Source organism: Ruditapes philippinarum, unplaced genomic scaffold (genome assembly GCF_026571515.1).
Source record: "Ruditapes philippinarum isolate M1 unplaced genomic scaffold, ASM2657151v2 ctg10663_1_1_1_1, whole genome shotgun sequence".
NCBI classification, from domain to species: domain Eukaryota; kingdom Metazoa; phylum Mollusca; class Bivalvia; order Venerida; family Veneridae; genus Ruditapes; species Ruditapes philippinarum.
The window spans coordinates 38,944-64,444 of NW_026865961.1; the positions used below are offsets into that span (position 1 = coordinate 38,944).

Sequence of the window (25,501 nt, forward strand, 5' to 3'; positions counted from 1 at the left end):
TTGTGGGTGTCCGTCCATAAACTTTTACTTTAAACGACATCTCCTCATAAACCCCTGAGCCAATTTCATCCAAACTTCACAGGAATGTTCCTTTGGTAATCAACTTTAAAATTTGTTCAAAGAATTCAATTCAAAGCAGAACTCTGGTTGCCATGGCAACCGAAAGAAAAAACTTAAAATCTCTTCTTAAAAAAAAAACGTAAGAGCTAGAGCTTAAATATGTGGCATGAAACATCATCTAGTCAGTGTCTACCAAGTTTGTTCAAATAAATGCCCTGGGGTCAAAATTGGCCTTGCCCCAGGGGGTCATTGTTCCCTTTATGTATATAGTAAAAACTTAAAAAATCTTCTTTTAAAAAACCTTTAGAGCTAGAGCTAAGATATTTAGCATGAAACATCTTCTAATGGGTGTCTACCATTTTTGCTCAAATAATGGCCCTGGAGTTAAAATTTACCCGGTCCCAGGGATCATTGATTTTCCTTATATGTATATAGTTAAAACTAAAAAAATCTTCTGTTAAAAAACCCAAAGAGCTAGAATTTAGATATTAAGCATGAATTATCTTCTAGTGAGTGTCTACCAAGTTTGTTCAAATTAAAGCCCTGGGGACAAAATTGGCCCGCCCAGATGGGGGGGGGGTCATTGTTTTTCCCTATATGTGTATAGTTAAAACTTAAAAAATCTTCTTAGAGCTAGAACTTAGATATTTATCATGAAACATCTTCAAATGGGTTTCTACGAAGTTTGTTCAAATAAAAGTCCCAGGGTAAAAATTGGCCCCGCCCCGGGGGGCCTATATACAGGTGAGCGATTTCAGGGCCATCATTACCCTCTTGTTTGTTATTTTTAAAGTTTGTCCGAAATACTGCTCTTTAGCACTAATGCAATTTTAATGAAACTTTTTAGACTTGTCAGCTCAAATAATTGTGCATAGTACATGGGGTTTCCCCTTGTATGATTTTTAGCTCGACTATACGAAGTATATGGAGAGCTGTCCTACTCGCCCTGGCGTCTGCGTCCAGATTTCAGATTTTGGTGCAGTAAAATACTTTTCACTATTACTTTGTCATTTGTATCAACTTCAAACTTCAAATATTTGTTCCTTAACATCAACTACATCTTATGTGACAAGGTTCATTACTCTAGCACCAAATTTTCAGATTTATCTCCCCTTGAACTTAGAATTTTGTTACTGCAACTTCTTTACTTCATAAGGGATCAACCTTATACTTCAAATATATGTACCTTATCATCATTCCCATCTTATGTGACAAGGTTCATAACTCTAGCACTAATATTTTCAGATTAATCTCCCCTTGAACTTAGAATTTTCCTTAAAAAATACTACTTTTTACTGTTACTTCTTTATTTCTTAAGGGATCAACCTCATACTTCAAAATATGTACCTTATCATCATCCAAATGTTATGTGACAAGGTTCATAACTCTAGCACCAATATTGCAAGAATTATCTCCCCATAAACTTAGATTTTTACACTAGAAAATGTTATTTTTTAGCTCACCTGTCACAAAGTGACAGGGTGAGCTTATGTGATCGCTTTTCGTCTGGCGTCCGTCCGTCGTCCGTCCGTCGTCCGTCCGTAAACTTTTGCTTTAAATGACATCTCCTCATAAACCACTGAGCCAATTTCATCCAAACTTCACAGGAATGTTCCTTTGGTGGTCACCTTTAAAAATTGTTCAAAGAATTTAATTCCATGCAGAACTCTGGTTGCCATGGCAACCGAAAGAAAAATCTTTAAATATCTTCTTTTAAAAAACCATAAGAGCTAGAGCTTAGATATTTGGCATGAAACATCTTCTAAAGAGTGTCTACCAAGTTTGTTCAAATAAAAGCCCTGGGGTCAAAATTGGCCCCGCCCAGGGGGGTCATTGATTTTCCCTATATGCATATAGTAAAAACTTAAAAAATCTTCTTTTAAAGAACTGTAAGAGCTAGAGCTTAGATATTTGGCATGAAACATCTTCTAGTGAATGTCTACCAAGTTTGTTCAAATAAAAGCCCTGGGGTCAAAATTGGCCCCACCCCTTGGGGTCATTGATTTTCCCTATATGCATATAGTAAAAACTTAAAAAATCTTCTTTTAAAGAACCCAAAGAGCTAGAGCTAAGATATTTGGCATGAAACATCTTCTAGTGAGTGTCTACCAAGTTTGTTCAAATAAAAGCCCTGGGGTCAAAATTGGCCCCACCCCTTGGGGTCATTGATTTTCCCTATATGCATATAGTAAAAACTTAAAAAATCTTCTTTTAAAGAACCGTAAGAGCTAGAGCTTAGATATTTGGCATGAAACATCTTCTTGTGAATGGCTACCAAGTTTGTTCAAATAAAAGCCCTGGGGTCAAAATTGGCCCCGCCCCAGGGGGTCATTGATTTTCCCTATATGCATATAGTAAAAACTTAAAAAAATCTTCTTTTAAAGAACCGTAAGAGCTAGAGCTTAGATATTTGGCATGAAACATCTTCTTGTGAATGGCTACCAAGTTTGTTCAAATAAAAGCCCTGGGGTCAAAATTGGCCCCGCCCCAGGGGGTCATTGATTTTCCCTATATGCATATAGTAAAAACTTAAAAAATCTTCTTTTAAAGAACCCAAAGAGCTAGAGCTAAGATATTTAGCATGAAACATGTTCTAATGGGTGTCTACCAAGTATGTTCAAATAAAAGCCCTGGAGTCAAAACTGGCCCCGCCCCGGGGGTCATTGATTTTCCTTATATGTGTATAGCAAAAACTTAAAAATCTTCTTGAAAAAACCCAAATAGCTTTAGTTTAGATATTAAGCATGAAACATCTATAAGTAAATATCTACAAATTAAAGCCCGGGGGTCAAAACTGGCCCTGCCTCAGGGGTGTCATTGTTTTTAACTATATGTGTATAGTAAAAACTTAAAAAATCTTCTTTTAAAAAACCCAATGAGCTAGAACTTAGATGTTTAGCATGAAACATCTTCTTATGGGTGTCTACCAAGTTTGTTCAAATAAACAAATAAAAGCCCTTGGGTAAACATTGGCACGGGGGGAGGGGGGGCTATATACAGGTGAGCGACCTCAGGGCCATCATGGCCCTCTTGTTACTATAACTTTTTTAGTTTTAAAGGTATCTAACTCAAACTTCAAATACTTATTCCTTATCACCAATTACATTTATGTGACAATGTTTATAACTCTTGAAGCAATATTTACAGATTTATCTCTCTTTGAACTTAAGATTTTCTTTAAGAAATATTATAACTTCTTTACTTTTTAAGGTATCTACTTCAAACTTCAAATATGTATTTCTTATCATTATACACATGTTGTGTGACAAGGTTCATAACTCTAGCATGACTATTTCTAGAATTATTTTCCTTGATCTTGGAATTTATGTTAACAAATGTTATTTTTTTTAGTACATTTTTCTGAAATTTGATTTTCTTGAAAATTTTCTGTTCATCTGGAGGCATTTAGCTTTAACTCTAGGGAAATTTTAATTTCTAACTCATTCATTACCAATTTAATTTTCTGTCATATGTCACATGATGTGTTTGACTTGATTATTTATAGCTTTATTTGCATTATTTAGGTTCTGGAAGTAAGAACTAGCTGCCATGTCTAGTCAAAGGAAAACCTCATAATCCAGCTGGGTATAATTATGGTATGTATGATAATGATTGTCTATATTACCAGTAATGTATGATAATGACTGCTTATATTCCCAATATTGTATGATAATTACTGCCAATATCACAGGTACATGTATTGTATGATAGTGACTGCCTATATCACAAGTATTTTATGAACTATGATAATGACTGCCTATTTTACCAGTATTGTATGATAATGACTGCCTATATCACCAGTATTGTATGATAATGACTGCCTGTCAGCAGTATTGTATGATAATGTCTGCCTATGTTACCAGTATTGTGTGATAGTGTCTGCCAATATCACCAGTGTTGTATGATAATGTATGACTATATCACCAGTATTGTATGACAAAGTCTGCTTATATCACCAGTGTTGTATGATAAATCTGTCTATATCACCAATATTGTATGATAGTGTCTGCCAATATCCCAAGTATTGTATGATAGTGACTGCCTATATCACCAGTATTGTATGGTAGTGTCTGGATGTATCACCAGTATTGAATGATAGTGTCTGCCTATATCACCAGTGTTGTATGATAATGCCTGCCTATGTCACCAGTGTTGTATGATAGTGTCTGCCTATGTCACCAGTATTGTATGATAGTGTCTGCCTATATCACCACTATTGTCAATAATGTCTGCCTATGTCACCAGTATTGTATGATAATGTCTGCCTATATCCCCAGTATTGTATGATAGTGTCTGCCTATATCACCACTATTGTCAATAATGTCTGCATATGTCACCAATGTTGTATGATAATGTCTGCCTATATCCCCAGTATTGTATGATAGTGTCTGCCTATATCACCACTATTGTCAATAATGTCTGCATATATCACCAGTGTTGTATGATAATGCCTGCCTATGTCACCAATATTGTATGATAGTGTCTGCCTATGTCACCAGTGTTGTATGATAGTGTCTGCCTATATCACCACTATTGTCAATAATGTCTGCCTATGTCACCAGTATTGTATGATAATGTCTGCCTATGTCACCAGTGTTGTATGATAATGTCTGCCTATGTCACCAGTATTGTATGATAGTGTCTGCCTATGTCACCACTATTGTATGATAGTGTCTGCCTATATCACCACTATTGTATGATAATGTCTGCCTATATCACCACTATTGTATGATAGTGTCTGCCTATATCACCACTATTGTCAATAATGTCTGCCTATGTCACCACTATTGTCAATAATGTCTGCCTATATCACCACTATTGTCAATAATGTCTGCATATGTCACCAATGTTGTATGATAATGTCTGCCTATGTCACCACTATTGTATGATAGTGTCTGCCTATATCACCACTATTGTCAATAATGTCTGCCTATGTCACCACTATTGTCAATAATGTCTGCCTATATCACCACTATTGTCAATAATGTCTGCATATGTCACCAATGTTGTATGATAATGTCTGCCTATATCCCCAGTATTGTATGATAGTGTCTGCCTATATCACCAGTTATTGTATGATAGTGTCTGCCTATATCACCAGTATTGTATGATAGTGTCTGCCTATATCACCAGTATTGTATGATAGTGTCTGCCTATATCACCACTATTGTCAATAATGTCTGCCTATGTCACCAGTATTGTATGATAATGTCTGCCTATATCACCACTATTGTCAATAATGTCTGCCTATATCACCAGTATTGTATGATAGTGTCTGCCTATATCACCACTATTGTCAATAATGTCTGCCACTGTCTGCCTGTATCCCCAGTATTGTATGATAGTGTCTGCCTATATCACAAGTATTGTATGATAGTGTCTGCCTGTATCCCCAGTATTGTATGATAATGCCTGCCTATACCCATGCAGTCCAGTCAGCCTCTATGCTGCTGGCTATTTTGAAAATCCCTCATAATTGATAATAATTGAACATTGTCCTTGTTTGAAGTACAGTAAAGGAAAAAAATTAGTTTATTTAACCATGTTGTAATGTCAAAGGTGGTTGGTGTTAGAAGGATTCATAATAATCATATTTTAATGTCTAGCCAACCTTTAATTCACATTGCTCTATATCTGATCTCAGTTAGTCATGACAGTGTACATGTTGTAATTTTGGTAAAAGTACTAAACTTATCACTAAATTACCATACATATGTGTATGGCTCATTTAGGACTTCTACATAATAGAAAGTAACCAACATTAATAAATTTGATTCACAAGTTGATTTTGCCGTTCATCACAGAAGATTATATATTAAACTATATGGCCTCTAAATTTTCGAACAGCTGTGGATTAACATTGAATTCTTTTTCATAACAAGCCGGTAGAGGGTAAAGGAACATAGATCTGCAGTTTTTTCCACCACCAGTAACACTTAGACATTTGCCATGTGACACTATTTGTATTATTGTAAATTGAATCATATAATATGTTCATTGAAATGATTTGAGATTTATAAACTTCATGGAGATTTAGCTAAAAATCTAACCCAAAACACATTTTTTGTTTAATTAAGAGCATCCTACATGTGCCAATTACCAAATTCAGGTAATGCATGTATTTGTACATGCATGTATGTAGTTTAAAAAAAAATTCATGTGACTAATAATGTTTTCTCATAATAACAATAATATTCTTTATAAAGATTTTTGACAGGTTACTAGTATATGGCCTTATATAAACAGTTGTTTGGAAATATTTACCAGAGCCATTAGGCAAGGGTTATATTGCAAACAACATATTTTTTTAGAGAAAAAAGTAAAATTTCATCATAAATCCACACCAGCTGTGTATATAAAACTATAAAAACGTCTTGCTTACCCAATGAAAAGTGTACCCAATGAAAAGCGACATTACAAACATGCAGTATTATAATGGTATATATACATTTTATCATATTTCAGATAACACAGATGATGTCAAGGTCATTACAGAGGCTTGCACTATTCCTTAATAAGTGAGAGAAAGATTGAAAACAATGGAAAATACATTGAGAGAAATATTAAAAAGAATTGAAAAGAGAAAAATCTATGTTCAAGATGATCATTCTTCAGATGAGGAGGAATTATTTTCCTACTTGACAAAGGTTAAACAACCAGATCCTGTATGTCATAGTTCACTTGAAAACCAGAATATAGCTTATGTTGATGAGGAAGAAACAGTAGAGAACGACAAACACAATCTAGTTTTAGAAGGTAAACACAATGAAGTTCTTATAAAAACAGAGAATGATAAAGTTCATCCGGTAGAAAATACTGTGAATAGTCAAAATGAAAGTAGTGCAGTGGTTGAGCAGAATGTTGAAAATAATGCACATTTAGATTCTAAATTGCCTAGTGAAATTAAGATATGTCATGAAGAGGAACAAGGTGTAGGGTACATAGAAGAAATACTGGATGAACCTATACCTGAGAAAGAAGAAATAAGAATACAGAATAACAAAGACAATGATGATATTGAAAGGAAACAGTGTGGTGAAAGTTCAAGCCAAAGTGATAAATATTATCTGATAAATGAAAAAGATTGGCTTTCTTTATGTGCAAGACTACACAATGCAGAGAATGTTGAAAATGGTGACAAAAAAACAGAAGCAGATGAAAAAGATTCATCAGAAAAAATTGTTCTACAGCCAAATGTGTCAAGCTTAGAAGAGAAAAAATCACCAAATACTGTGGGTAAAAGTTTGTTTAGTGCCTTTAAGCAATACAACTCTCCTTCAAAGACCCTGTTAAAGGAGTCACCAGGTAATGAGACAACATGTAATTCTAGTCCACAGAAAGTATCTCCTCACAAATCACCAAAAGCAGCCAACATGGATCAAGGTTACAATAGTGAAGGTCAGCCAATGTCACTAGATGGAGATGAGCAAAGTGAGAACAGATTTTCAATAACATCTGAAAATCAAGCATCTCCAAAAGTTGAAATAGTGTATATTAGACTTGAAGATGGGCATATTAAATATGATACTAGCAAATCTCCAAGATTGCCCACAAAATATAAAGGTGATAATAATCTTAACACAGTTAAGAAGCTTGACTTTTCCCAGCAAAATACAGTACATAGTAATGAAAATAACAATGCCCAGTTAGCAAGTGCTTCATTGGCAAAAAATAGTGATTATGAATGTATAGATTTGTTGAATGATACAGACACAGTTGATAGCAATTTTGATGATTCAAATGTTGAGTTAGTTAAAACAGCAAACACACAAGACACAACAAAACATGGTATGCAATTGAGATTTGTTAGAATAAATAATAAACTTACCAGAGTATATGAAAGGGTAAAGCATAATGTTATCGATGAAGTACTGGATGCATCGTTTGCTTATGACCATAATAAGAATGAAGAAGATTTAGAATTTAGCAGAGTGCCAGGTAAGGAGGATTCTGGCGATGTTGTAGATGGTAATGCTGGAAACAAAGACTCCTTTAATTTTGATGATAGTCAACTTATCGCCTTTCCATTGAATGCAGTTGACCCAGAAAACATAAATATAGATGACAGTATGTCCATGCTGACACCTTCCAAATTAGATATACTTAATTCTTCAAATAAACTGGATCCATTGACACCAAGCAAACTTGAATTTCTGTCACAAATTGAGTCATGTCATTGGACATCTGACAAACTTGAATGGTCTTCACCGAGTAAATTGGATGTTAATTCTCCAGGTAAACTTGATATAATACCAACAAATGAAGAAGATTCAAATGTTAAAGAAACCAATTCAGTTAATGTTCTATCTTCACAAAATCAGTTTTCATCAGACCTTTCAGGTGAAAAGAAAAAGACTGAATCTCCTATCATTCTTAAAGTAACTAAGTCAGGTGCTCTTGTTCAGTGTAACAGTCCGCTTAAAGTTGAGAATACTCGGAACGACAGTTTAATAAACAACGAGGTCAATAGAAATAGATCTCACATTCAGAATCTTTGGAAAACATTTAAACCAGGGCAGAGAAAACGAAATAAAGACAGATCTTTTAAAGAAGAGAATCAGCAGTGTGCTTCTGAATCAAGTTATAATGATAAGGCTGTAAATAATGGCGATAGTGATAATGATGACTTGACAATTTACTTTTCATCCCCTAAGGAAAATGAATATTTGAAAGCAAAAAAATCTGTTGACTTTAAAAAGAAAAATTTAGTTGTATCAAAGTGTGCAGTTTCAGACTTTCATGGTCAAAAAGAAGGCCAAAAAATGTTAGGCAACAATAGTGGAGAAATAATAAAGAATGTTAAAACTTGTGTCAAGAGATCTAGGAGAAAAAAGACAGCAGAAACAAATGATTCTAAAACACTGGACAGCTCGAAGAAAGAATCCAAAATTAAACAAAGTAGAAACAAAACTGTGACAGAGACAGAAATTTGTAGCATTAGTTCAGCAAGCAAAATTTCTGATGAACATGGTAAGCAAAACATTGAGGCATCCCAAAATACTTTAAAAGATGCTTCAGTCTCCTGTTCTAACAATAACAGTCAAGTAGATGATGAAAAGAAACAGAAAACACAACTCTCCAACTTCCACAAGGATTGTAATTATAAACAGGTGGAGTTTAAAGATTTTGAAACAAATTTTGATAAAGTGAAAAATAAAAGAAAAATTGATGTGGTTTTAAAAAGCGAAGAAACTGTTCAAAAGGTTATTAGTGGTAACAGTCTAAATTTGAAACAGTCTCAGAAAAGGCTTCCAAGAAAGAAAGAAGATGAAGTGCCAGTTAAGAAAAGAAAGGTGACCTCTGACAAAATAACAGAACAGAATGAACATGTTGAAGATGTACAGATGAAAAGTAAAGATAGTGTTAAGAAATCATGTTTGAAAAAAGGTATTAAACTAAAAGGGAGCAAAAGAAAGGAAGATGCATCAATAGAGAGAAATGAGACATATATTGATGGAACCATAAACAATGTTGAACAATCTAGTGGGCAAGAAGGCCAAAATAAAATTAATTTTCTTGAACATTTTTTTCATATTAAACTGAAAGAAGCAGGCATTGGTGCTTCCTGTGAAAGAAACAGTTTGAACAAATCCCCATCTGTGACACCTCCATTAAAAGTAGGTAAAATTAGTGCTACATATGGAAAACCAAGCAATAAATTTGATAATGCACCTGAGGAAAGAATTTTTAAAAGCAATGATAGAAATGCTGGAGGTAAACAAGAGCCTGCAGGCAAAAGGAGCAAGAAAAAGAAAGATACAGATACATCTGTTTCATTAAGCAAAAATGAACAAGTTAGAACTGTTCAGTGTAGAAGAAAAACATTTAAGCAAGTAGAGGATGATGTAAAAGGGAACACCAGGCAGGTTGAAGAATATGAAAATCATTCAAAGGTACAAGAGCAGAGTAATTCTATAACACAAGCTGTGCAAAAATCTCCAGAAAGAACAATATTGTGTAGAAGGCATAAAAAACAAAATGTTACATCAGGCATTAATATGATGGGCATGAAAAATCATGAAAAAGATTGTAAACTTTTTTGTGAAGTTGGAAGTAAACAAAATTCACAGACAAAGAGGGCTGTTAAAAAGAGGCCAAAGGTATTGACAACTGAAAATGAATTGAATACATGTACTAAACAATTGTATGAGGATGATGATAGATCAGATGTAATTGGAAATGTTGGTGTACATAATACCAAGAAATCAAGAGTAAAAGCAAAGGAAGTAAAGAATTCTAAATTAAAACAAGTTGAAACCGATAGTAATAGAATGGAAAATGGTAAAAAGAACATTTTTGCAAATGAAGAAGAAAATAATAGTCAGAATTACAGTATTGATATTCCAAGAAATGACAAGGTAAAAAAGGGAAGAACAAAATATGGTTGTAATAAAAAGTTGTCAGTAAACCAAACAACAAGTAAAATAGTACAAAGCAAGAATATTGAATTAGAAACTTCAAAAAGTATTGATGAATTAGATTCAAGTATTGAAAATGAAAATTGTGATACAAAAACTAAAATTGTCACTTCTCACGATTCAGATATTACTTGTAAGGAAGTAATTGAAAGTAATATTACAGATTGTAAAAGACAAGGAACTACTGTTTCTATTCTAGCAACATTTCAGCCATTTCAAGAGGAAGAAGTAATTCCAAAGGATGTTAAAACAGCAGATACTTCTCAAAAATCAAAGGCATCTGGTTACATAGGTGGCAGCCCAAGAAAAAGTCAAAAGAAACCAAATAAAGTAAAACATAATGTGTTTGTTGTTAAACGTAAAAACTTATCACAGGGTGGTGATAATAAAGTGTGCAAAAGGAAACGAAAAGTGGAAAATGATGTGAGTGACTTAGATACAGACAATGAGAAGATAACCACTGATGTACTGTTTGTTGGAAAAGAATCTCAGGTTGAAAAGAAAAAGGTGAAAAATACGGGTAGCGCTTGCAAAGTTTTATCAGCCAAAAAGCTGAGATCTGGAAAGATAAGACTGAATAACACACTAGAACAAGGAATCACTCCTAAATCTGTTAAGTCACCAAGAAAACCCTACTCGAGAAGAAAGCTGAAATCTGGATCTAAAAAACAACCGAAGGAGTCTTGGAAAGACTTGTTAGATGAAGCTGATTTTAAATTTGAATTTAGTGATAAAGCAAATGAACAACACAGACCTATTAATGTGAGACATGTGATAAGAAATATCTTAAAAACTGCTCAAGGGAAAGAGAAAACAGGTGATAAGAAAATTAGACACCGAGAAAGAAAAGAAAAAAGTCGTGAACACAGTAAATCAAGTGCCAGAAATTCACAAAGATTAACATCAGAAAGTGATGATGCATGGCTTAGTGATTCTGGCCAGAATGTTTCTTTTCCTGCATTCAAATTCTCATCGGAGAGTGATTCAGAAGCCACTAAGCGTGCTTCAAAAGTATTAGCGAACAAGAATGCTCCTGAAATCTTGCATAAACCTTATATAGACACTGTTAAAAGTGATGAAGATTCTGAGCCTTGTGGACAGAAATACATTGAGTTACATCATTCACCAATAAAAGTCTGTGATTCACAAGAGATTATAAAAGTAAGGGACTCATCTGTTGAGAGTGCAAAGGATCTGAACTCTACCGACTCAGAGGAGCAGCAAATAGATTCTAAAGGAAGTCCAGACATTAAAAAGAGTGTAGATAAACTAAGAGCAATATTAGATAAAGTTAGTGGACAGGAAGTTGTGAAAAAATTGAAATTTGTTGATAGAATTGGTTTGTAAATATCAATTTGTGTGATTTAAAAATGATAAAATTAAAGTTATGATACAAATTCTACATGTAAATGAAAGTCTTGTAATTTAAGGTACATAATGATACATAGATTTGGAAGTATAGCAATACAAAATGTATTATGTATTTATTTGTAACGTAAAACTATGTCTCCTTTAAAAATTATGAAAATCATGTGTCTTTCTAAATTTATTATAATATGTGATTATAACAAGCTTTGACACTTGAATCAGTGAAAAAATATAGTGTATTGATTTAAAAGGTTTTAATGTGAAATGAAAAGTAGTAACTTCACTTGCATAATAATTATTTAGTTTGACTTTTTTGAAGAAAAAAAGAGCTATTGCTTCAAGCCCATTCTCAATAAAATAAAGCATTTGAGGTTGGAAAAAATTAAAAATTTGATGTTGTCATTGTGTCATTTTTTTTATCGCTGAAGTAAAAGTTTATGGTATTTTGCAAGTTTGCCAGAAATATTTTCAACAAGAAACTATAATATAACAGGATTGCATTTATTTCCGTAATGACACTGTATTTCCTTGGTAACGTAGATTTCAGATCTAATAATGTAACATATTGGCTGCATATAAATAACAAATGTCTGTAAAATATATCAAAATCTGTAAATTTTCTATCTAGAGGGACTTTCTATCCTAGGGAAATTCAAGGAAGATGGGTACCTTGCTAACTTTCAGTTAATTTCTTCAAAGATAAATATTCGTAGAAAGCAAAAAAGAGTCAATTTTGGAAATGATTTATATCATATATAATATATGAGACGTTGAATGCATACACAAATGTTGTATTTAGAACCTTTTTTCAAAACATTCAAATTTCCACTTTCTTCATATTTGGAAAATTTATTGCTAAGCAGTTCTCTATTTATCCCCATACAACATGTCACGTATGTTTCATTTTATTCAAATACAAGTAAAGGTTACGAAAACAATTTTATTTTTTGTAAAATAATTTATATTTTTGGATATTATTTTAACATTATTATACATAGAATGAAATACGGCCACTAAAGTCTTTGCATCAATGAATTTGTTGTTGTTGAGAACTTCAAGCTTATAATATATTTTTAACATTTCTGCTGGTACATCAACATATTATGAAAATATCATTCCTTTGCAAAAACTCTTTTGTATCTTCTTACATTTAATACAAGGTTACCTTTACTAACAGGCATGCTAATCCCAACTTTACCGTTCATTTTCAAAAATTGTGGAATTTTAATTTGAAGTAACGTATGTTTCACACTGGCTCATTTATGAACTTATTCACAGAATTGAAACTTACATGTAAAATCGACTTTTTTTATTTAGGAATCAAATGTAAATCATTCTATTGTCATATAAATGCGATTTTATGTTTATATATTTGCATGTGTAAGCAATATAAAATTTGTTTGATAAAAGTAACGTTTGTTTCACTGTGGTTACTTTAACAAGTTAAAACTCAAACAAAGTTAATAAAATTTACTTACTAATGTAAAAATGAAGTTAATGTTACTGCTATACATGCTTTCTTACTTCAATTTCCCTTTTGATAAAATTACTTTAAAAAGTTGGTAACGTATGTTTCTGTAACGCATGTTTAATTTTTACAGTGGGTTGTAAAATGACGCAAGAGCGTATAACCCGCAATAATTTGTGATTGATATATCAGAGTTACACACATGTTAATTTTATTTCTTGTTTGGAGTCTTCCTTGAATGGATCAGCTCTTAAACAATGGTAACGTATGTTTCTTTTTAAAATGCTGTTGAAAAGGTTTGAATAAAAAATGAAAATTTCCGAAAACAGAATGATATTTGAGACGCTGCAAGTTTATTTTTGCTTATAATTATATATTTGCTGTATTATTAAGCATGCATCAATTCAATTATGTAATTTCTGTTTCGCTTCCAATTGTTTTAGGTTTGTCACTATTTATTCGTATGCATTTGGCGACATTTGATAATCAATTATATCAATGAGGTTTTTAAGAGTCAAATACAATTTTTACTAATAATCAAAGTGCATATACACGCAGCAATGACTAATTGCACATGTTTTGTTTATTCTGGAACTTATTCATCTGAAACACAATTTCAAAGTTGAAAATTCTAGGTGGCGACAGTAAGGTATGTTACATTTTAGGGCATTAAAGGTACTTGTAAAAGAAAAATACCAGATCAAAATGTAAAACTGAGAGGGTCCCTATTAGACAAAGTGGCAGCCACCTTTCTAACGACATTTTGACCTCAAGAAAAACCCTCGTATAAGAGCTACCCAGTGGAACATCAAATGCTGTGTTTTATTGAGAATGAGCGTACAGTCATGATGCCGGTGATGTTGCCACTGCCGTCCGTAAACCTTAATATTGATCATAATGTTTTAATTCTCGATGGAATGCCTTCACACTTGGACATAACAACTCTTTGAGCAAGACCTTCAAGTTGGCCAGACTGAGTTTGACCTTCACTCTTAAATGACCTTGACCTTCAAGGTCAAATGTTTGAATTTGTCTTGATTTTAGCTATAACTGGCTTTAACTTTGTTATATATGAATGGTTTGTCTTCATACTTGGACCAGACATGGGGCGATTACTTGACAATTGTAATCGATTAAATTATGATTATTTGTCAAAATGCTTGATTAAATTAAATTACTGATTACTCCATTTTGACATTGTAATTGATTAAATTACTGATTACTGACAGGAGTAATCAGATTACATTTATGATTACTGATTACATGTACATAAATTATGAAATGCAATGGTTCAACACTATCGTTTTATTGAACATTACAATACAAAAAATGTACTAAAAAATAATCCAGCTTAGTTTCCTGATATATATGAAATGCAAAGTGTGCATTTAGCTCTTACATTGCCATCATCAGGATTTTTTTTTCTAGCAATATGAAGTATTTAAAAACAGCAGGCATATTTCCTGCCATGCTTATGTATTGCTTTCTTTTCGATATGATGAAAATCTTTTTGTACATTTTGCTTCTACATGGACTAAACAATACCAAAATGTAACAGAAAATATAACCATATCTCACTTCTGTCAGTAATTGCAGCTTATACCAGCTCTTTACTGAACCTGTAAAGTCTTCTCAATAAGTGATAATATACCTATCCAGGCCATTGTTATAATTTCACAGCTAAATTGAAGTGGTATAATTGTGACAATCATTAATGTATTGGGTCAATCTTTCAGTGATCTTTTCATCACCTTATTAAAACACAGGTGTCATCAAATCTGACCTGGGTGACTGCATTTAATTCACCTACACTAGCTAAGACAATTAGTAGGCATTGACACTGGTACTTTTTTAATCTTTATATGTATGTTTGTTTAGCAATTTTTTTTTTAGCTTAACATGTATTGTAATCATACATGTAATCATTGTGATTACTGATTAATTGGTCATGTAATTGATTAAATTATTATTAAATTACAGGAAAAAAAATATGATTACTGATTACTGTGATTACTCAAAAAATTGTAATCGATTAAATTAAATTACTGATTAAGATTACCCCATGTCTGACTTGGACACAACAATTCTTTATACAAGAACTTGAAAAATACCAAATTGATTTTTACTTCCACTCACCAATGACATTGACCTTGAAGTTCTGATAAATGAATTTTGCTTGATTTTTACTTTATCTGGAGAGATATAGATCTGTTGACTGTTATGATATAATTATATCATTATTTTAAATTATTCATTTTTGTTCATAATTTATAAGCTGTATATATAGTATTTGTTATTGCAATATAAGTGTAACTGCTGTTTTGTTTTGATTTGACACACTACATATAAATGGATGTATTTGTTTATGTTCAATGTTTGGCTCACAGTAAACTATAGAAAATTAATTTATTAGATGATTTATTGACATCTGAATAAACAAAAAAATTCTGTAAGGATTAAATGAATTTTTTTATGTTTATGTTAAATACGAAGCTTTTCTATTTTTTATGTTAAATACGAAGCTTTTCTAAATTTTTTTGTATGGCAAGGATGAAATTACAGGTCAATACTTGCGAATTGGCAAATGATTTGGAAATTTTACTCAAAACTTCGAGATTTTAAGCAAGAGGGGATGAAAAATGGATTATATATATTAGTTTTTGACACATAATACAATATGTAAGGCAATAATCATTAAGGTTTAATTTAGCACCTAAAACTCACTTTCTAAGGATGAAAATTACCATTTTTGGCGAGTTTTTTTTTGCAGTATATACAATATTTTTCCCACGAACTCCGTGACAGTTATCACAAGAACTCCTTGACATGTTATCATAAGAACTCCATCCCTCGTGTTACACTTCCTCCCCCGTGTTAATGTGTTGGAAAGAGTAACACAGGATTGACTAAGATATTTGTTAAAGTTTGCCAAAAAAATTTAATTGATTAATTTTCATGTGTTATTTATTTGAAATATTAGTAGATTTATTTAAATGTATATACATGTATATATGTATAGGTCGTAGCATTAAGTCTCCACACATTTGCGTATACATGATAAATATGCATATATTGTAAAACATAATTATATGTGTGTATAATAAATGATAACTTTATATGCAGTGTTTCAATCATTGTAAGTCTTCATTCGTCAGTCACTGTAAGGTTCGTTACATGTAAGTAAGATCAAGTTGAAGCTTATGTAACATATACTTATAGAGGAACCAGGCCCGGCTTTCACTAATGTTTTTAAATTTTTCTCAGCTCAGGTGAGTAAGAATCTCAGTCACTACTGAGACAATCTTAGATTAAATTTTGTCTCATTTTGAGAACGTGAAAGCCGGGCCAGACTTTCAAAATCTTCTTCTCAGACTCTAACAATTCCCAGACTTTAGATATTTGGCAAGAAGTATCAGCTTGTAGCTTATTATAGAACTTCAGTAAATAATACCCAGGTTTAAATTTGCCCTGCTCTTAGGAGTCTATAAGCACTAATGATGAAAAGGTATTTATATCTTCTTTGAAACTACATGTCCACTGAAATGAAACGTGGCCTAATGGCAAAAATTTGAACTTATCATGATAAATTACTGGTATTAACTTTCCATTTTTGTCACATTTAATTTTTATCAGACCATAATTACGTAAAAAGGCGTAAAACGTTACATAATTTTGATTAAACACTATTATTTGACAGATATGCAGCCAATAATATTATTAATTATCTACTACACAAAATTGTTTAACCCCTCGAAACGTTGGAGATAGAAAGGCTTGTGTAGTAGATAGTTATTAACTAACTAGCTGTTTCCAGTAATATTATGTATCAAGGTTGCAGTTATTTGGTTACTTTATTTGAAGAGGGTTGTGACCTTGATAAATGGTCACTATGTTGTCAACAGGTTCTTGCTTCAATATGAAACTTTAGTATAAAACTGTCGGAAGGCAAAACAAACTTGCAAAAAGGCCTTATTGATTACTGATTTGAGCATGTGTTCATGTGATTCTTTAGCTCACCTAAGTACAATGTACTCAAAATCGAGTCAGCTTTTGTGACAGCATATACATCGTCAGTCGTAATTAACCCACAGTTATTTTAAACAATATATCTTCCTTAATCTCTTGTTAAAAATGCACGCCCTTGCGGCCCCGTACAGGACCTAATGACATAACTTTTTCCAGTCTTGGATCTTTTGTGAGCGACGTAGGGTTATCATTTTAAACTGTACACATCATTCATTTACTGCAAAGGAAACGAGTAAAATGGTCGTGTTAAACACAAAAACGGAATCTTGCTTTTTATCCGTAGTTGAAATAACATTAATATATAGGTGGATTCACCAATAAAAGTATGGAAAGGTTCTCCTTAGAATCGTTTTGATATACATATTTATCATCGTTGCAAAATGATATTCCGTAAAAAGCTGAAATGCTATTTATGTTGCCTGGCTACTGTACCGCACCAGGGTCTTTCAAATAGAATATGGTCTGGAAACGGGCAGATTTTACGAAAGTGTGTATCCTATTTGAAAGACCCCAACCGAAATTAGTTTCACTGGATTATCAAAAACATTTTCAAAATACTACGTGCTCATTTGATGCAAATTAGGTTCGTATTCTATTCGCATATATTTAGATTGTCCCTTTCTTTGACGACGTGTGCAGTAACTTTTAATTTCATACGAATACTTTTAATACATATAACAAACTGATGCAAGATTAAATCTGCGCTATTTTAAAAATCATGATTCAGTGTCCCACTGGAAAATACTTTAACACTATATTCTCAATGACACTTAAAGCATACATTTGTAAATGCATGTAGATGATGCAAGACATGATAATACATTACTGTATACGATCCATGCTCACAGCTCAGCCACCGCATCGTTCCTGGGCAGGCTGTCAAGCAGTTTACCTGTATTTTTTCCTTCACTTCCGAAAGGAACTTCAACTTCTGTACATGCCAGAGCAGAGGTACAGCGAATGACCGTAGAAAAGACTTTATGACCGATCACAACGAAAGTGACCTGCACCGTCCGGAAATCGACCCCGGGTCGCCCGATTCTCAGTCCAAAACTCTAGCTATTGGGCTAAATATTAATTTATATAAAATACGCATGTTTCCATCTGGGAAGAAAACTTTTAATGTCTTCCTTGGTTTGCATAAATGACACACATAAGTTCCAAACAAGATGTTTTCTCCCAGTTCTTCACTCATGACCAAAAAACTTTGAAAATCAGGACACGATAAGCCTAGTTATATAGGCATTATGACCAAACACTGTAAGCCGATTTGCAATTCTCCGAAATATGGCGATATGCCCTGAGCTAGGTAGTCCTAACAACGGTATTCCAGTTGTTCTAGCATAAGTACTTATTGAGCATACTATTTCCCAGTTATTCCATAGCATTAATCAAATGACCATATTAGATCGAACATAGTAATTGTAACAGTTATAGACGCTATTTCATTACCTAGAACCTCACTGATCGAATATGTTTACATGGAAAATTCATTCTTATACATCCAGCGACTCGGGACAATCACGCGCACATGCATGGTGTTTATAATAATGCAGTTTATACAACACTGTGGTATGAATTAAGAGCTCACTTAGTTAACGTTATCATGATCTGCATGTCACAGGGTGAGAAAAATGTGCAGCTTGACCTGGACCCTCGGAATACCGTTCCACGGCTCTACCGAATGAGTTATCCGGCCGCTTACACATTTTCTCCCCTAATTAGTAAACAGTTCTGAACCGTGACATACAACTTGTAGACTTTGCTATACCTGAATTGCAAGACTGGCTCCAAGTACCATATGCGATCCTTCTTCTATTCTACCTAAATCTTATTCTGCCAGTCAGTATCAAGAAAAATGTCACTCTTATAATCGGCTTTTTAATTCGTATTAACAATTTTGATTATACATTGTATATCCAACATAATGAAAATAGTAAGCAACGCCCTTCCGAGTTAATTAGTATTCAGTATAAATATTTCTATTTCTATTAGATGGTATTTTTGCAAGTGATATATACAGGGCATAAAAGTAAGGCAAGTCGTTTGATAACACAGTGTCTTGTATAATGACGAGATGAAAATTTGTTATATTTTAGTCTTTTATTATAAATTTACAGTATATCATAAATATAAATCAATACATGTGTACATTTTTTCACAATAAATATATACAATAAGCTATTGCGCCATTAATACAAGGTTAATAAACAGTGTTGAGTACAATATTGAATTGTATTAGACGAATACATAACTGTTAAAACTATATTGTCGAGGCGCCAGCCATACCATATATAGGTTTTGAAGCAGTGTACAAGTCCAATAGAATAAGTATTGTTCTCAAGGATGTACAATGACCTATTCATTTCATATTTTTTACAGAACTTCGTAACTTCAAGTACAATAAGGAATTGATTAGAATTATTTTTACCCTGAAAATAAAATGACGATAGATGGAGTACGATATGTATTTGATGTAGATATTTCGGGCTCTAAAAATGAAAACGCTCGAGGCAATATAGGATACAATATGCATTTGGTATGGATTTTATAAAAGAAACGAGGCTTAATTAATAAAATTGGTTCGATAATGATCTCTTTTGGAACATCATGTGGTTCAAACGTTGAAAGTTCATTGGTTATATTTTATTTACAATAAATATATTTCCATATAATGTTAATGCACAAGAAAAGCATGCATGTAACATTTGAAGTGATGTGATGTCAATGATTTAGTTTATCAATTTACTCGCTCACAAGACGTGCGGCTTATAGGTCGAGGCTATAATGTGTAAACTGACAAAATCCGCATGATTACCCCGTTACCCGTAATTCGTAAGTAATATAAAAGTTATACAAACAGCTTAATTATACAAATATCATGTACGTATATTTTCAAACCTGAACATGGGAATGTTTCTATTAACAATTACACAATTTGAAACTTCATTTAAGCAACAATCCAAGTTCAAGATAATTCATATTTCTATTCGTAATTGTGACTTTATAATTAAATAAATATGCGCCTATTCAATGTATGATAGTAGAGGGTATTTTAGTTGATCCTTTCCTTTTAACACCTTTAGTTCTATAACTACTAAACATGCAAGAATTTCCACTTTTGCTGCTTCCATAAGATCACATGCAGCTTTCATTGTACCTGAATATACAAATAAAATATAAAATATTTCATATTTTTAAATGCAAAAGAAATTACATCAATCTGTTAATTTGTTATACAAAGTCAATGTTAAAACAAACAAATAATAACATGAATTGTCAATCTTATTAAAATCTATGGAACAGAATTAGTGCATTTATTCTATCTTGCTTTATAATATTGGGACCTACATTATGCTTGCTTCTATACTTCTTTATGACAATGAAAACCTGCGTTTTGCTGAATTCAATCATGCCTTATGATTACTGAATGCACTTTCATGTAATTGCTACCTTATGTGTTCCCTACTAAACCATCAAACTCACATATTTTAATATGCTATATGTTTAATTGCATCTTTTATAAAGATCAACGTATTATGTTTGGTGTTTAAGATAACATTCTTTGCTTGTTCTTGATATAACTAAATGTCACATGGTTAGTTTCTGTCAGTACCTTTAATTTGCCTTATATTGTCAACATTATGTCACAATAAATTATTAATTTTGATCAATAATTGGCGAATTTGATGTGTCTTAGCATTCATATGCTTCAATATATTCACTGATTACAAATATAATGCAATATAGGATCACTGCGCATCGACAACGAAGATGACAACGATAGCGATATTATAGTCGCATGTGACAGTACGCACTAAGCAGTTGGCAGTAAGCATAATGCGAGTTGCAATAATTTGTGTTCGTATTATGACAGCAGGTGTCGCTTTATCGGTACATCCCGTTATTTTCCAGATGATCCCGTATTTTGGCACGTGGAGTAAAACAAATTTACGTCCCCTTTATACAGGGGCGTATACAGAACAGTGTTAGTTGGAGACTGCCATGTAAAGGGAAAATTTACTGGAAAACAAGAGAACACGATGCGACAGACGAAAAGTGCGTGTTTTTGAATATTCCGCCAGCATGTGAAAAAAAATGTTATAGATTTCTCTAATAACTCATCCTACAAGTGGCAACTCACCTCTTATATAATTGTTTACATTTCTTTTTGGGCGTGTGTGATAGTCGTATGAGCAATAGTGAAATTGAATTTTAAGATATACTATGCTCAAACTTACGGTGGCACAAAGGTGACATGTGTGTGTTTTTATTTATCTCATGCGCACGAGATACTATGTCGTGGCCACGGGTTACTAAGTCGTGACCACGAGATAGTTAAGTCGTGGGAACGAGATACTATATTGTGGCCACGAGTTACTTAGTCGTGGCCACGAGATAATTAAGTCGTGGGAACGAGATGACTAAGTCGTGGCCACGAGAGGAATAAGTCGTTGGAACAAGTTACTATGTCGTGGCCACGAGAAAGTTTAGCGGTGGCCACGAGAAAGTTAAGTTGTGCGAGCGAGATAAATAACCAATCAAATTACACTATTTATATGAATTTTCCTAACAAGGATGCCCCTACTTCTCCTGTCCGTAAAAGTACCATTCATACAAGTTATTGATTGATCAAAGATTTAGCGTCATGGTGACCCTGATTTCTGACCAAATTGCCTAAAAATTATTAGATGTCATCTACTGATCTTTTTAGGTTATATAAACTACAGCTTATTCTTTCTAAATCATTCATCGATCAGACAATGATTTTACATGAAGTGTCATGTTTGTCTGACCTGTGACCTCAAACATCCTCATAGGATATCTACTGTCCATGGGCAATGTCCCTACCCAATAAAATAAACCAGGACTAAGTCCCTCTCAAATGTTAACAGGCCGTTGTACGTACAAAATGACCAATTCTATCATAGAATTATTTCCAACAAAGGGCTATAACTAAGTCAAAATTAATGTATGGTTTATGGGCCTGATGATCCTTAAGACATGTATCAAGTTCAAAGTGAACACTTCAGTATTTTCAAAAAATTAATGTTGCACGTAAATCTTTAAACAGAAATTTTCTAAGTTTAGAAAATCATGGTGTAATCTGATTTAATTATTTCGTCTGCACGACACAGTTATCTCGTTCCCACGACTTAAACGATCTAGTAACTCGTGGCCACGACTTAGTAGTTAGTACAGTACAAACTTGATTTTTTTCTGTAAAATAAAATGAATATAATTTGGCTTCATACAAATATTGTGCTTTCAATCCTTTACACTGTAAGTGGGCAGTATGAATATACATTCGTAAACGTATAGTGTTATTACAAAAAAAAATATATGGAAGTTTCTTTTAAAGACAGACACAACTTTACTTGACCCGTAATAAGGAAAGCAGATTCCTATACATTATGTGTATGTGTTTTTATTTAAATAAAACATATTTAGTAAGAATTTTATAGATTTCAATAAATTTCTGTGATAAAATATGTTACTGAAAGATGTGCATAGTATATCATTAAGCACAAATGTATATATGTGAATGTGGTGGTGTGTAAGGGATGTCTGATCTATAATCAGACACACATATGCCCAACATTTGAGCCGCGTCACGACAAAACCAACATAATGGGTTTGCGACCAACATGGATCCAGACCAGCCTGCGCGTCCGCACAGTCTGATCAGGATCCATGCTGTTCGCTTTCCAACTCTTTTACAAGTAGAGAAACTGGTAGCGAACAGCCTGGATCCTGATCAGACTGCGCGGACGCGCAGGCTGGTCTGAATCCATGCTGGTCGCAAACCCATTATGTTGGTTTTGTCGTGACGCGGCTCATTTGTAATTGACTATGCACATGTTACAAAAATAAACAACTTCCTTCTTTCCTTATTATACATGTATATTTTAATGCGTCGTATATTTGGGGGTAGGTGCAGCCCTTAAGCCAGGGCCTGAAACCGCCACTGACTGTACGTGTAACTGCCCCATTGCATCACTTTTTACGAGCATATTTTTTTCTATTAGACTGTATACATATATAAAATTATATTGCATAATCCTTTACTACTTGTATTTATATTCTTTCAACTGCAATGTATGTATTAAACGCTTAGTACGTATTTATATATACATGTACGCAGTATCTATACGGAAAATTCCGATGATAGGCGAATCGTGGAAAAAATTCCGTTGACATCGATAACAGAGTTCTCGCCCCTTAACAGTACATAGTTTTAATTGTTTATCATAATGTAAGATGATCAAACATTATAAACATTATCCATAAAGCCTCAGACACCGAGCTTTATTAAGCATAAACACTGCATAATGGATATAAGCGAAAGCTTATAGTAATCACGCCATGCGAGCTTATAATAAGTCATATTTTAAAAAATCCATCAGGGAACATTAAATAGTTAATTTTAAATGACTTATACATAAAAGTAATACAAAAAAACTAAACCGTAAATGGTTTGTATAGAGCATGAAGAAAGGTAGCTTATGCATAAAGGTATATGACGTTAACATTTTAGTATTCCAAATGGCTTGTTCCAGTTTATTAGTTATCACTCAATGAAAATATTGGTGACTACGAAATGTTTGAATGAAATAACGAAAAATGGAAACCAGCATAATGCAAAGTTTAAATATCATAAAGAAAGATGGAATCAAGCATAATGCAAGTTCTAATGTCATGTAGCAAGATAGAATTAAGCATAATGCAAGTTCCAATGTCATCAAGCAAGATGGAATCAAGCATAATGCAAGTTCCAATGTCATCAAGCAAGATGGAATTAAGCATAATGCAAGTTCCAATGTCATCAAGCAAGATAGAATAAATGCATTAATTCTGTTCCATAAAAATCAGATCATCGTTTTCGCTCTGCTCAGTTACTCTTCGCTACACGAAGGGAAGTATAGCGAAAGTTATGTTATGATTTTTAATGAGATTGAGGAACTGTTCAATAATCTCTTAATTGCAAAACATACCATAGATCAAAATGAAAATTAAACAGCGTGTCGCAACAAATATAATTGTAAAAGGAAATAAACATATTTCAAAACTTTGTTGTAATGGAATATTTATCAATACGAGTATACCTCCGGTGGCTAATAAATCATCAACTATTACAACTTTTTGTCCAGGCTGTAGACAATTCTTCTGAATTTCACAGGAGTCCTGAAATTTGAAGAATTTTAAAACTGAAATAACTGTATAAATGTGTCTCAGTCATGCGCGCTTGCACGTCAATAGAATATAACATAAAACAAACAAAAAACTGTGCCAACCAGATTCATATTCGCATATTCGATATAAAATACTTTGTACATGTATATGTAAATTATCTAATACAATCAGTTAAACAACTCGGGTTGTTCATAATGATAAATGTTTAATGTGACATAATTCCCATCCAAGTGCAAATGATGAGAGCACTGGAAAAAAGTCAAAGTATCTTTATATTATGTCACAATCGTGCTTTTTTTATTTTTTACGATGCGAAAATAATCAATAATCCATGTGATACAAATAATCCATGTGATACAATGTAATTTCTACTAATACCGTCCAGAACTTATCCGCATTGTTAAATTCTAATAGTGGGGCACTAATTTTATAATCAACTTAGTTTTTATATATTATTATATATTTGCTAAACATTTTCACTATAATGTATTTGTTAGTCACCAATACAATAGTCAATTTTTTAATTATATCACTATTGCAGCTATATTTGACCGCGGAAAAATAGCATAATGTCGTTTTACATTTATGAATTTCAAAAAAGAAAGCGGGAAAAAACTACGGATAAAAATTTCGCCAAAATTATAAAACAATTTTATTAAATAGGTAAAACATTTATGCAAAAATATTACCTTTCCATATTCTAAAGAATATTCCACTCGGTGTTTTTCTCCCGGAAGTTTTCCCTTCTTCCTAACAGGAACAAATGCAACATTCAACTCCTGTGCAATCATTGGACCAAACAGGAAACCCCTTGAATCAAGTCCAACAATGACCTCAACTGCAGGGTATTTTGGCCCCTTATATCTTCTGCAAGAACGTCAATCAGTCCCTAAAAACACTTGGATTTCCTGAGCACTGGGAAAATGTTCCTAAAGTATATAGTGACTATGTTGTTAGTTTAATATTT

The 25,501-nt window shown here is 32.9% G+C and overlaps 2 protein-coding genes across 2 annotated transcripts; one reads left to right on the forward strand and one right to left on the reverse strand.

Annotated features, from left to right (window-relative positions):
• Positions 1–6,599: 6,599 nt before the first annotated feature.
• LOC132730868 (repetitive organellar protein-like) lies at positions 6,600–11,825 on the forward strand. The gene is made up of 2 exons (XM_060716941.1): positions 6,600–8,657; positions 9,264–11,825. Exons 1-2 carry the CDS (start codon positions 6,600–6,602, stop codon positions 11,823–11,825), a joined length of 4,620 nt encoding a protein of 1,539 aa, XP_060572924.1.
• Positions 11,826–19,430: 7,605 nt separating this feature from the next.
• On the reverse strand, positions 19,431–25,424 carry LOC132730866 (adenine phosphoribosyltransferase-like). The gene is made up of 3 exons (XM_060716940.1): positions 25,224–25,424; positions 24,447–24,525; positions 19,431–20,500 (listed from the first exon to the last, which is right to left on the reverse strand). Exons 1-3 carry the CDS (start codon positions 25,323–25,325, stop codon positions 20,367–20,369), a joined length of 315 nt encoding a protein of 104 aa, XP_060572923.1. The 5' UTR covers positions 25,326–25,424; the 3' UTR covers positions 19,431–20,366.
• Between the last annotated feature and the right edge of the window lie 77 nt (positions 25,425–25,501).

Coding starts and splice junctions, on each gene's coding strand:
- LOC132730868 (XM_060716941.1), top strand. CDS start 6,600: ATGGAAAATACATTGAGAGAAATATTAAAAAGAATTGAAAAGAGAAAA. Junction 8,658..9,263: donor CAAGTTATAATGATAAGGCT/GTAAATAATGGC, acceptor ACTGTTCAAAAG/GTTATTAGTGGTAACAGTCT.
- LOC132730866 (XM_060716940.1), bottom strand. CDS start 25,325: ATGATTGCACAGGAGTTGAATGTTGCATTTGTTCCTGTTAGGAAGAAG. Junction 24,526..25,223: donor ATTCTTTAGAATATGGAAAG/GTAATATTTTTG, acceptor TTCAAATTTCAG/GACTCCTGTGAAATTCAGAA. Junction 20,501..24,446: donor TGATTTATTAGCCACCGGAG/GTATACTCGTAT, acceptor TTGTATATTCAG/GTACAATGAAAGCTGCATGT.